The following is a 14,235-nucleotide window of genomic DNA, read 5'->3' as shown; positions in this document are numbered from 1 at the left end:
TGAAGACATGCTGTTAGTCTAAATATGGGGAAATATTCTGTTTTTCAAAAAGGTAGGTTATGGGAACAGATGACCACTAAAAGTAATATAATGTTGAGCAAAATTATTGATGGTTAGAAAGGTAGCTCTTCATTTCTAGCCATCACTATGGGTTCATTAAATCAGGTCATTCCAAATTTTTGTTTCTACTTTAAAAAAATGGATTACTGGTAATGGATATGAGAGAGATGACAGACTCAGCATATATAGATTTCAGCATGGTTTTGTATACAGAATTTCTCATGGTATTCTTATAGATAGATAGGGAGATGGGGGATGGATTAGTATTAGTAACTGACTTAACACTCTTGCCTAAAGAATACTGATTAATGGTTCTAAGGTTAGCTAAGGAACTGAACTTGGTACTATTATAAATATCTCTGTGTGAATTTTTTTTGTATACAACTTTTATGATAAAATAAAAAACTAACTTTTCAGATTTATAGGTGTCACAAACTGGGAGGAAATGCTAATGTACTGGCTAAAAAGGCAGTGTTGAAGGTTTGGGCTGAAACTTAAGAATGGGGAAAGTGAGAGGATTAACGTACAATTATACCGTAAAAAATCAACTATAAAAAGTTATGGGATCTATATGAAAAAGTATTTTTGCTGAGTCAACCTAAAGTAACTTCAAACTAAATTAATATTATCATAGAGTCAAAAACAGGGAGATGATAGTCCAACTTATTCTGACTAGAGTTAACTGAAGTCTTATGTTACATTTTGGGAGCTTTATTTAAGAGGAACATGCACATTTTGGAGCACAGACAGATATGCTAATGAGAACTAAAAATTTTGTAGACTATGGAGAAATAGTTAAAATGATGAAAGGATAGCAGATATTTAATCTAGGCAGAGACTATAATAAAGATGTATCTGATAGCTGCCTTATAATATTTGATGGGATATTGCATGTTTTATTTACATAATTTTAAAACTTCAAACTAGAACTGATAGATGGATGTCACATCTGTTTTTGCTTCATAATGAAGAATCTTCTAATAAAGATGTCTGTAAAGTTAAGTAAATTGTCATTTGAGATGGTGCATTCCCCATCAGTAACAGTATTCATGTTGGTTAACTCTCTGGGAGTGATACTGTAATGGGTATTTTTGCTCTGGTTGGTAGGTTGGACTAGATAATCTTCAAGATTCCTTTTAACAGTATGATTGTATGGAATATTAATATTTTAGAGAGATGTTTACTCCATTTTCCATTTTGAAAAGGTTTTGTCTTATTACATTTACAGAACCTATCAAATACATTAATGTTGTATAAATACCAGCTTTTAAGGAGTAGTGAGTTGAACAGTATGCTTTACTAAGCCCCCAAAAGTACCAGGTTTTAGTTGCTTGCTACTGTAGATTATGTTCTTTGCAGATTTCCAACAACTTTTAACTTGGAATGTATTTCTAAACCATTTTGGTGTTTTTTTTTTTTTTTTTAAAACATGACTTTTAGATTTCCATTACATGATTATCCTGATAGAAAAGGTCAAATTGACAAGTGACTCTCTTTTTTCCAAACAATTTATCTTTTTCATTCTCCAGGGAGAATTGTAAAAACAGTGAGTCTTCAGGTATCTGTTCAGGCATGTAGCATTTTATTTATATTGCCGTATGTAGGATATGCTTTGTTTGTCAGATGAGTATCGAACTAAATAGCTGAAACTCAGCAGTCGTTTTCAGATTTTATTTAGGAGTGATCTGTTTGCTTGCTAAAAGTGAGTAAAATTTGTTGTAATTAATCATACTTGGAAACAAATAATGAACCAGTTCTTAATGATGTAATGAAATTGTCACTAAAGCAAGCTTGATTTTGTCATTTTCTTTTCTTAAAACAAGGTGCACTAGTAATGGTGCACTTTATATCCGTACCATTTTTATATCTGAAAGCTCTTGTTTGTTACATGCCAGAAATTATTGTATATTTTAATATATGTCTTACTTAAATTTTCAGTAGGCCTGTGATTAAAGTGATATTAAATTCATTTTATAGGTAATTTAGAATAGAAGTTTAATGACTTTGCTAAGGTTACCAGCTAATGAGTGACAGAGCTGGAATTCAAACCTAGGTCTGTCTGCTTCCAAAGCCTATACTCTTTCCATTCTGCTGCCAATTTACCTGCTTTATTTTTCCATCTGACTCTTAAAATAATACCTACAGGCAAGGGCAAATCTTGAGGTGCAAATAGGCAATAAAGTGGAAAAAGTAAATGTAGAAATCTGCTTATGTTATCAAATAACATCCAGAAAATCTATAACAACATTGAAATTTGAGAGAAAAGGATGAACAGATAGATTTGTTTTTAAAATTTTTAAAACTGAACTAATTTTAGACTTACAGAATACAGTACAGCTATCAAGAACGGGAGAGTAACATTGGTACAAGAGTCACAAAATTGTAGACCTTTTCATATTTTTCCACTAATGTTCTTTTCCAATTCCAGGATGTTATCCATGATCTCACATTGTATTTAGTTGTTCCTCCGTAGTCCCTTCCAAACAGTTCCTCAGTCTTTCCTTGCCTTTGCTTGCCATTTTTGAAGAACACTGATCAGTTATTAATATTTTTTAGAATATCCCTCACTTTGGGTTTGTCTGATGTTTTCTTGTGACTGGAATCAGTCTGTGCATTTTTGGCAGAAGTACCACAAAAATGGCATTGTGTCTTTCTCAATGTATTGTTATGAAGAGATTCATGATAATAGTGTATTTTATTATATAGTTCACAGGTGATATTTACCTTGATGGCTTTAAGTTTATGTTTGTGAGGATTTTCCACTCTAATGTTACTGTCTATGTATCTGTTGATAAATGTCTTGGGGGAGATACTTTGAGACTGCAAATCCTGCTTCTCCTCAAACTTTCACTCATTATTAACATCAATGCATGGATGTTGTCTGCAACATTTGTCATTGTGGTGTCTGCCTAGTGGTGCTTCTCTGTCTTTTTCCTTCTTTCACTGTAAGAAACAGCTGTTTCATTGCTAACATTTATTATTTGTAAATGTATGGACTTACATATATTTTATTGTATGGATTAAAGTCCAATGCTATCATTATTTTGTTGTTCAAGTTGTGCCAGCTTTAGCCTTTTGGAGCTCCTTCAGGTTGACTCCCATATTCTCATATCCTGTTGTTTTCACAGCATTTCTCTACTTTCTGGGAACACAAGATGTTCCAGGCTCATCTTGTGTTTTCCCTATCCCAGCTCTGGAATCAACTGCTTTGTTCATTTTATTGGAGAATGGTGTTTAGAGACCAAGATTTGGGCACTAAGTGTGTTACTGTTACTGTAGAGTCATTGCTTCTAGGATCTCTCAATGGATAGCTAAGAAATATTTTTATATATACAACTACATTACATATGAATAACATAAGCATACTCAAGGGGGTAAGACTAACCTAATGTGTTTTAAAACATTTTAGGTATTTAGAAAATTAGCAAACTTATCAGTGCACAGATTGTATTAGTCTGTGTTCAACACATTCCTACAGGTGTGTATCACAGCCATTCTTTGACGCTCCTAAAATGGAGAGTCATTGTGACATGTCTTCTGGTTTGTTAATTTTTTTTTTTTTTTTTTTTTAAGACAGTCTCACTTTGTCGCCAGGCTGGAGTGCAGTGGCGCGATCTCGGCTCACTGCAACGTCTGCCTTCCAGTTCAAGCGATTCTCCTGCCTTAGCCTTCCAAGTAGCTAGGACTACTGCTACTGGTGCCCCTCGCTACCTCAAGTCTCATACAGTTGACATGGTAGCCCAAGTGGATGCTACACTTAGCAGGTTTTCATCACAGTTGAGGAACCTCAAGTTTAAGGAACCCTAATCTTTTACAATGGTCTGCAAGCATATCTGCCTGAGCTTTGCCCTAGAGGGAGACAATGTCTTTATTATACTGGATATAAAGTGGTTCTCTGCTCTGGAGGGAGACATCATCTCTGTTTTTCAAGGCTGCTTGCTATAAATGTCTTCAAAAAGATAAAGTCAGCTAGGGCTTTTTGAAAAATTGTAGAAATGTGAGAGACCCATGGAAAATTGTCTCCCAGTAGGAAGTGATTAGTGTGAAAAGTCTTTTCAGCTCTGACTGTTCTTGCCTTTTGTATTCTAGTTTTCTTAGCTTATATATCAGGAGTCAGCAAACTTTTTTCTGTAAAAGGACAGACATTAAATATTTAAGGCTTTGTAAGCCATATTCTTTCTGTCACAACTACTGAACTCAGTTGTTGTAGCAGGAAAGCAGCCATAGACAAACATAAATGGATAAACCTGGTTGTGTTCCAATAAAACCTTATTTGTAGATATTGAAATTTGAATTTCATGTAATTTTCACATATCACAAAGTGATTTGTTTTTCCAGCCACTTAAAAATGTAAAATCACTTTTACGTCGTGGATGTACAAAAACAGGTGGCAGGCCAAATCTCGCCTGAAGGCAGTAGTTTTAGATGATGAATTTTGTTAATATAATATATTGTTTTAATATAGCATTCTTGCAACATAGCAATTGATGTTTCTAAAATGTTTTCTCATAAATTACCCCAATTTGGCTTCAGAGAGCATTTCATCTCCATTTTATAGTAAGGAAACTAATGCATTGAGAAGTAAGATGACCTGTTGACCTACCCAGATTAATAAAACTAATTAAGTGACAGAGCCGAGACTGACTGTATTCTGGACTCTTCCCCATAATATGGTACAGGTTAAATATTCATAATCAGAGTATCATGTCATATATCTTTTGTTGCCGGAATATTCATTTATTGCCAGAATTCTTAGAGCCTTATAATAATGATAATGATAATGATAATGCATGATCATTTCTAATTTTATTACTATATTCTACTCGCTAGCTATTTTAATATTGAATATTATTTTCACTAAAGCTGGACATGGGAGATAAAGGGCATTAGTTAACAAAATTTGGTAAAAAAGCAATGGCAGTTGAATAGTACAGACATTCATACACTATATTTTACATCTTTTCAAAGATAATAATTGATTTTATTTTCAGATATATGTCATGAAAATAAACAGTATAGAAGATCCCTCCCTCCAGTCACCTGTGTTCCTGCTGAACTAATATTTTAATTTATCCAGTAACTTTTATGCAAATTTTTAAACTCGAGATGTTGAGAACATTTTCTATAGTAATATCTGGATTGCTTCCCTGTCAGGTGGTTGAAGATTATGCTGGAAGATGGCAGGTCCCTTTGCCACAGCTTCAGGTTCTTCAGACTGCACTTTGTTGTTTTACGACAGCCAGTGCATCATTCCCAGATGAATGTGAGCACGTACAATATGTTTTGAGTAGCCTTGCTGTGTAAGTACTTTTTACTTCTTATAAATGCATTATTTTTCTTGATGTGTTTGAGAATTTGTTTTTCATAATTTCTTCTGAAGAAGAAACCTTTCCTAAATTATCCCCACAAAAAGTAATGTTTATTTTTTCACTTAAGTATTCAGGTTTAATTTTGAACATGTAACCATAATTTTACTGTAAGTTTTAATAGTGAAATGGAATTTTGATTTACAGATTCCTCTGGTTGCTACAAGCACTTTTCTTTTCTTTTTAATTCTCCATATTGCCTTGGGAAGCTCTAATGGTAAGTCCCAGAATACAGCAGTTTAGGCTATGATAGATAGTGAGCAGAGAGAGCTTACATCAGGCCAGAAGGAGGTTAGGAAAATCCTGTTTGTTTTGTTGTTGTTGTTCTTCCTTTTTTTTTTTTGAGACGGAGTCTCGCTCTGTCACCCAGGCTGGAGTGCAATGGCACGATCTCTGCTCACTGCAAGCTCCGCCTCCCAGGTTCACACCATTCTCCTGCCTCCGCCTCCTGAGTAGCTGGGACTACAGGCGCCCTCTACCACGCCCGGCTTTTTTGTGTTTTTAGTAGAGACGGGGTTTCACCGTGTTAACCAGGATGGTCTCGATCTCCTGACCTCGTGATCCACTCGCCTCGGCCTCCCAGAGTGCTGGGATTACAGGCGTGAACCACTGTGCCCGGACCATTGTTTTGTTTTTTTGAGACAGAGTCTCTCTGTCACCCAGGCCAGAGTGCAGTGGTGTGATCTTGGTTCACTGCAACCTCTGCCTCCCAGGTTCAAGTGATTCTTATGCCTCAGCCCCAGAGTACTTGGGACCACAGGTGTGCACCACTACGCCCAGATAATTTTTGTATTTTTAGTGGAGATGGGGTTTCACCATGTTGGCCAGGCTGGTCTTGAACTCCTGACAGGTGATCTGCCCACCTTGGCCTTCCAAAGTGCTGGGATTATAGGCGTGAGCCACCACTCTCGGCTGAAAATCCTGGTTTTTAAAAAATGCTTACAGAGAACTTCAAATTAAAGATTAAAAACTGAACATTTGTGATTATCCCTTCTGCCCTCTTAGAACCCACTAAAACTATAGTAAAGAAGTAAAAGAGAGAAGAGAATGAAAATAAATAGAGAAAGATTATCAGTGAATGAATGATTTCTACAGTTTTCTGGGGGACAGAAAGCAGATAGAGGAATGGTCATTGAAACACAGCAGAGCAAGTCACAGTTTCATCTGTTACTTATTTATACCTCAAATTGTACTCACACCACAACAGTGGCTTATAAAATCACTTATCATTACAAATTGCAATAGAAAGTGTCAAGAGTATGTCTCATAGGATAAGTATTATTATGTGAAACATTTATTTTGAGGAGGATGCAGATAAAGAAATTAATTACAATTTTTTTATTTAGTTCAATCACCTCACGTTGGGGTGGGGAAACAGCATTAGAGGTTGAGTATCCCTAATCTGATAATCCAAAATCTGACATCTAAAATGCTCCAAAATTCACAACTCTTTGAGTGCTAACATGATACTCAAAGGAAATGCTCATTGGAACATTACAGATTTCAGATTTCTGGATTAGGGATGCTCAATCAGTAAGTATAAATATAAATACTACGAAATCCAAAACCCAAACACTTCTAATTCTGAGCATTTCAGAAAAGGGATACTCAGCCTATACTACTTTTTGATTTCCTCTATATAAATTAACCCTGGAACAATGACCTTTGCGTTCTGGCATTTACAGATTCCTCATTGAGGCTGCTAATTCCTTAATTACTCTAAAGAAAAATTCATCAGCCAAGAAACTCCAGACTCATGCTCATAGGGCTCCCAATTATTTATATATGGCTTGATTTTTACCTATTAATATCTAAGAATCATCATATATTCAAAAATGCCTTCAGTATGAAAAAACGCAATGAAAAAGTGAAAAATAATTTTGAAAGAAACAGTGTTAATGTTGAAAATAAAAATGAAATATAAAATCTATAATTAGCATTTCTAGAGAGAATTGAGAAGTTATGTGCAACATTAAAATCATCAATATCATGCTGTGTGAAAGGAATAATGAGATATGAAAAATGAATTTGAAATTAAGAAAATATGATGGTTAAAATTTAAAGTTCTGTAGGAAGGTTGGAATACGTAAAGCTGAAGCAGTAATCCAGAATATAAAACAAAACCAAAGAGAAATTTAAATGTGTGCGTGTACATTGTGCCTCTTTAAAAATTGATTTGTATATATTTAAAATTGTAGGACGGAAGGAGAGTTTAGAATGTATTATTTAGATTTGTAAGAGTGAGGCAGTTAAAAAAAAAAAACCTTTATTGATGGATGGATGGATGGATGGATGGATGGATGGATGGATGAATGAATGGATGAATGGAGTCTGGCTCTGTTGCCCAGGCTAGAGTGCAGTGGCATGATCTTGGCTCACTGCAGCCTCCTCCTCCTGGGTTTAAGCAATTCTCCTGCGTCAGCCTCCTGAGTAACTGGGATTACAGGCATCCATCACCATGCCTGGCTAATTTTTTGTATTTTTAGTAGAGATGGAATTTCACCATGTTGGCCAGGCTGGTCTCGAGCTCCTGACCTCAGATGATCTGCCCACCTCAGGCTCCCAAAGTTCTGGGATTACAGGCGTGAGCTACCACGCCTGACCTAAAAAAAAAAAAAAAACTGTATTAAAAATACTATATTTATTTTGTGATGCTGGAAGGAATATGTGAATGTATTTGTATTTGAACTTTTTGATTATACCTGACAAATCTTACTCAAGCTTAAGTATTTAAAAAAAAAAAAAAAAAAAAAGGCCAGGCGTGGTGGCTCACGCCTGTAATCCCAGCACTTTGGGAGGCTGAGGCGGGTGGGTCACGAGGTCAAGAGATTGAGACCATTCTGGCCAATGTGGTGAAACCCTGTCTCTACTAAAAATACAAAAAATTAGCTGGTCGTGGTGGCAAGCGCCTGTAATCCCAGCTACTTGGGAGGCTGAGGCAGGAGAATCACTTGAACCCAGGAGGCAGAGGTTGCAGTGAGCTAAGATCACACCATTGCATTCCAGCCTACATATACGGTGTTTATATTTCTACATTAGTGTATAGTCATGTCATAGGCCTTTACATTCATTCACCATTCACTCACTGACTCACCCATAGCGACATCGTTCTTGCAAGCTCCATTCATGGTAAGTGGCCTATACACATAAACAGCTTTTATATTTTACACTGGGGTGTCCAATCTTTTGGCTTTCCTGGCCACACTGGAAGAACAAGGATTGTCTCGGCCCATATATAAAATAAGTAACACTGATGACAGCTCGTAAGCTAAGAAAAAAAAAATTGCAAAAAGATTATGTAATGTTTTAAGAAAGTTCACGAATTTGTGTTGGGCCTCACTGAAAGCCACCTGGGCTGCACGCAGGCTGCAGGTTGGACAAGCTTGTTTTATACTGTATTTTTACGTAGTTTTCTGTGTTTAGACACACAAATACTATTGTTACAGTTGCCTATGGTATTCAGTACAGTAACATGCTATACAGGTTTGTAGCCCAGGTGTGTGGTAGACTATACCATTTAGGTTTGTGGAAGTACATTCAGTGATGTTCACACAAGGACAAAATCACCTAATGATGCATTTCTCAGAACATATCCCCAGCCGTACTATGTTGGCTGCCCCATCAGAACCATAGAAGTGTTGGAGAGAGAAGTAATTTCCTTAAAGAATTGGTTATGTAGAGAAAAATAATAAACAAAAAAATAATAACACAACAAAGAAAATGTTTACATTATTTTGCAGATTACCAAAACTGTTTCAGTTATTCTCTACTGATTTTTGAAGAAAATAAGTATTAAAAGAAATTATTCGTAAGCAAGAAGTATTACTGTTTCAGGCATTTTTTCCCTCTTTCATCTATATAATCTTTGCTAATTTTAGCGTTGTTATGTGAAAATTCTTATAAAACTTTCAAAAGTTCTTTGGTTATATGTCATTTATTGACTTCTCTTGCACTGCCTGCTAGCTGATATGATTTGGCCGTGTCCCCACCCAAATCTCATTTTGAGTTGTAGCTTCCGTAAACCCCATGTGTCATGGAAGGGACCCGATGGGAGGTAATTGAATCATGGGGTCAGGTTTTTCCTGTGCTGTTCTTATGACAGTGAATAAGTCTCATGAGATCTGACGGATTTATAAAGGGCAGTTCCCCTGCACACGCTCTCTTGCCTGCCAACATGTAAGACATGCCTTTGTTCCTCCTTCGCCTTCTGCTGTGGCCTCCTCAGCCATGTAGAACTGTCAGTCCCATTAAACCCCTCTTTTTCTTCATAAATGACCCAGTCTCTGGTATTTCTTCATAGCAATATGAAAATGGACGAATACACTAGCTTTTCGACTACTGCCCATGTAAAAAATAATGTGTTAAGCAGAAGCAAATCTTATCTAAGATGTTCAATATAAGTCAAAAGAAATACGTTATGTTGATGACTTACTAAATAGTAAGATTTCTTGGAAAACTTTTTGCATTATTTGTATTTACTTTACAGAGAAGTTAATTATATTTTCCATACCAGAAGAAAAATGGGGAAATAGAAACATGTTAGTTCTACTAAAAGAGTAGTCAATCTACAACAGTATGTTATTTTATTTAAATATTTAATCAAAAAATTTTTCTAACAATTACTGCATAACTATTTATTCTGTAAAGCTCTGCTTGCTTCTAGGGATAAAAGAGAATATAAGATAGATAAATTCTCGTTCTCAAAGATGTTACAGAGCTAAGAGATATTATATTAAACAAGTAGTTACACTTTTATATAATGGTAGTTAGGAGGGAATTACAGGGTGCAATGAGAGGGGATAACAGGGACTTGACCTGTCTTGGAGGTCAGTGAAGTGTGCTGGGTGAGCTAACTTGCTGTACTCTGAAGGAATGACAGGAATAACTTAGATGAAGGAGCAGAAGAGCCTCTTAGGGATGGCAAACAGAATGTTTAAGGCACCTGGATATTAACAGATTTCAATATATTTATTATCTGTTTTTACAGTTCTTTTGATTTGTATCATGACTTTGTTTTTTATTTGCTTGACATATGAAAAAATGAGGAGACTGTCTTTTATATATGTATAACATTTACAAATAAAATATGTTATATGGAAAAATTGTAAGTTACTATATTCTCTGGCAGTATTGTCTGGTATATATGTCCACCTTAGTAAAAGCCTTTATCTACTTTGAATTATACTTATGTATTGATCTGCCTTCTATCAGCTGGGAGACTTGAAAAATTAGAGTTTTGCTAGTGTTGTCTACAGGGAAGGAAAGTGGATTCTGCTTTTATTTATACCTGAGTGTTATTTCCAATGTTACAGAAATAAAAAGTCATGTGGTGAATTGTCTTAAATCAGCTAATTATAATTCTGTCTACCTTTACCTGGGTTGACTGTCCTTCTAAGCTGTATTTTCTAAAGAAACAGAGATTTTGCTTTGTGCATATGGACCTCAAACTCATTCTTTGCAGATAAGAAAACCGAAGCCTGAGAAGTTGGGGGACTTTTGCAAATTGAGTTAATTAAGTTGTTACTGGTTTTTTCCCTCTTGCCTTGTTTTAGATTGGTTAAATACTGGTTCCTAAGTTAAGTTTCACAGGTGGAACAAAGTCAAACACTCTGAAACTAAGTGGACTTTCAGGCAGAAAACATAAACTTTATAAGTTTTACATAAAAGAAAAGCACATTTTAATGCTGCCTTCACAACCTCCTTTTACCCAACAGGAAGGAAATGTTCATAGATTTCAGCATTCCAGGCAGAGGTGAGTTATAGGACAGCAGGTATTTGCCTGACGGCCACTAGGTCCACAAGAATCACTGGAGGAACTAGTTCAGCTAGTAGTATTTGGTGTGTGCACTGGCAAAGACTAAAAGGTGTATTGGCAAGTTGTCTAAGAGAGAAGACCAAATGTTCTTGTCTTCATGGAGCTAAGTGGGTATAATCAGTCTCTTATTTTGAGTGGCTAGATCATCTTGGACTAGACTACACATGTAATGTTTAGATCACTGATATTTTCTGATTATGTTGCTAAATTGTACTGTATTTCAAACACAGCATTTATGCCTAGCCTAACTTCAGTCTTTACTCTATAATCAAGTTTTACTTGGTTGCATTTATAATTTAAGTCTAGGCTTTCAACTAATTTAGGAAATGGCTTGGAAATACAGGAAGAAAGTCTAATTATAAAGGTACATTTGTTTTTTGTGGGGTCTGGGCCCCACAAAAGGTGTTTGTCTTGTAGGGTTCAATGAGTATTGCCCATCTCCACAGCACATAGCACTCTTACTACTTCCTGACTTGTTACATTGACGAACACTTATTCAGCACCTTAACCAATTTTGTATCTACTGTCTTTACTAATCATTTGTGACATGTGAACTTGGTCATTTTAAAGAAAAATCTAGGCCATCCAGCCCTCTATCTCTTTGTCTTCTCTCTCTGAGGAAGAGATAATTATATATATATATATATATTTGAGGCAGTTGGTGGTCTTAATTCTTTTCTCTTACTAAACTTCATGAGATGGTTTTGTTCTTCCCTATTACACTAGAATATTTTGTTTATAGAATTTGTTGTAGCTAAAGTCAATATTAAAAAATTCTTAGTGCATTTGTTTATATTGGCCATCGTTAGAAACTTAGTATTGCATTTGGTCTTAGTTGTGACGAGCATCTTTTCCCCTGTAATTTTGGTCTTCATTGCTCCCTTTATTGATTTTGGAGTAAAGTGGTTGGTACTATAGTTGTTTTATGGGCAAAGAGATAGATTACTAATTGGTATATTTGTGTTGGCAGGGATGGAAAGTGATCGGGGAAAAGAAATACCCTGTTCCCACCCACATTACTATATATATTAGAATCTAGAGGACTGTACATGTGTCGTTTTGGAAAATGGTATTTATTGTTTTTCTATTCTGAAGGAAGGAAAGCTTGATAGTTCTCTTGGTCAGTGTGGATATACAAAAATTAAAGCAAAAAGCAGTTGACTACAACCTACTATTAGAAAGATCTTTATTCTTTAAAAGTTATTCTTTAAAGGATGTATATAGTCATTATGAATGGTGTAAGTACGTTTGAATTTTTTTATTTTGAATGGCTTAACCTTGTACTAAGTCAGATCATTTAAAAACTATATATCTGAACTTTTTTTTTAAACTTCCTTCCCACTAATATTTTTGGTTTATAGAACTACAATATTATACTGGCAGCTTTTACTGTGGAATGAAGAAAAAAGAAAAAAAAATACATGAAATGCTTCTGTAATTATAAAATTGACAAAATTTTGCTCACTGCTTCTTACAAAGAAAACTTACGAGAAACTATCCCAGGATTAAGGCGCTGGAAGAATTTCTTCCAAGTTTGCTATATAAGAAGCAATGAACAGAATTGTAGAATTCAAAATATTTAAGCAAATCATATATTTTTAGTAATTTATTGGTTGAAGCTTATTAGCTATAGTTTTCTTAAGCTATGGTACCTTGAAAAGGTTTTCCCTTTTAATTTTGGAATTGAGGTTAATAAACAATTTGCTCCTTGTTTTGTAGGGAATGATTTTCAATGAATTCACTTTTGTTTCCTTTTTTAGTTTTTCCCCCTATGAATAGGACTATCAGTATGTTAAAGAGAACCAATACTAGCTTTTCTCCTGTGGAGCACAGTGATAAGCACATTTTTTCAACGACGTGTTTAGGATAGAAAGGGGTGGGGAGAAGGGAAGAGACAGGAATGTGAATGTATTATGTACTAAGAGAAGTGACAGGGATCACCCCCTCCTTTAGCCCTTTGCTGTTTTTTCCTCTTTGTTTTCTGCATCCTCAAGGTATGCATGCAACATCAGTCTCTCTTCATAAAATGCTGTCATAGTTTTGTAAACATTTCACATTAGCTTCTTTTGCAAGAACCAGGTCTGCTTCATCTATCTTTCCATTTCATTAAAAACATAAATCGCCACAGGAATCTGTTGCCCCAATAATCTTTTCTGGTTCTAGTCTTATCTCAAAGCCCCGAGCGATATCATTGCTCTGTTCTCTTTTTTGGACTTGGTACTGTCAGCACAGTTTGAGAAATTGGATTTCCTTGCTACTTTCTGACTTCTCCCCAGGTTTGTTATTTTAACCCTCCTTCATCATCTTAAACTTTTTTGTAAACTAAGAAATGAGCTAAAGGCAATCCAAGTTTTTCTCAGATTCCCAAGTATTGTGCTCCTCAGAAAAGCCTTTCCACATCAGTAGATACTCCATTTGCCCCTTAACTACATGCGTGTCTAGTACCTTCTCCACAGTGTACTCTCCATTCTCTGACGAACTGTCAGCTGTGTGCTTGGTTTTCTTTCCCATGTTGCATTGTTCCACCTGAAGGACTAAGGCCACTGCATCCCAGATACCCCCAGTTTGTTCTTTCCCTCTGGGCTATCAGTAGTGGCCTCCCCTCCCGGGTCTAGGGCTTGGCAGACTGACCTTCATTTTCTTTTTGATTAAGATATATTTCAGTCAAGATTCAGTTAGGTAAATGTAAACCATGCTAGATAATTCAGTAGAAGGAACTTACTCATAGAATCACTTTTAAAGGTGTTAGATGATCTGAGAGAATAGACAGGAGATGGTGAACCTGGACAATGGCAATTGTGGCAAGTTGCTGTTAGCTCTAGAAATGGAGGGACAAAGGAAAAAGAAAGTATTACTAGAGCCCACAGACAGGAGATAGTTGATGAGAGGAAGCAGCACTGATTTGTGGGAGAGGGTACCTCTGAAGAGATATAACTACTGCTATAGAGGATCCTAAAGCTGAGGGGTTAGGGGAGAAAGACCCTCGTTTCTCCT

General features: G+C 35.8%; 1 protein-coding gene and 1 pseudogene across 9 annotated transcripts in view; one reads left to right on the top strand and one right to left on the bottom strand.

The window, feature by feature from the left end:
• Window positions 1-14,235, top strand: part of LOC105477406 (zinc finger protein 654) — a 78,962-nt gene that overhangs the window by 20,056 nt on the left and 44,671 nt on the right. For 6 of the 9 annotated variants that reach the window (XM_071092564.1, XM_024791445.2, XM_024791446.2 and 3 more), the window contains exon 2: window positions 5,215-5,360. The exons of the other annotated variants lie outside the window; for them this stretch is intronic. Coding sequence is in view for 4 of the 6 variants with exons in the window: in XM_024791445.2 (XP_024647213.1) it covers window positions 5,215-5,360 (146 nt within the window). In the remaining 2 variants the exon portion in view is untranslated. The remainder of the gene's footprint in view (window positions 1-5,214; window positions 5,361-14,235) is intronic. 9 annotated transcript variants of the gene reach the window in all.
• Window positions 9,270-14,235, bottom strand: part of LOC105477405 (chromobox protein homolog 5 pseudogene) — a 44,638-nt pseudogene continuing 39,672 nt past the window's right edge.

Source organism: Macaca nemestrina, chromosome 2, assembly GCF_043159975.1.
Source record: "Macaca nemestrina isolate mMacNem1 chromosome 2, mMacNem.hap1, whole genome shotgun sequence".
In the NCBI taxonomy this organism is placed as follows: Eukaryota; Metazoa; Chordata; class Mammalia; order Primates; family Cercopithecidae; genus Macaca; species Macaca nemestrina.
The sequence above is the reverse complement of the archived record's forward strand: the minus strand, read 5'-3'. Positions and strand labels throughout refer to the sequence as shown.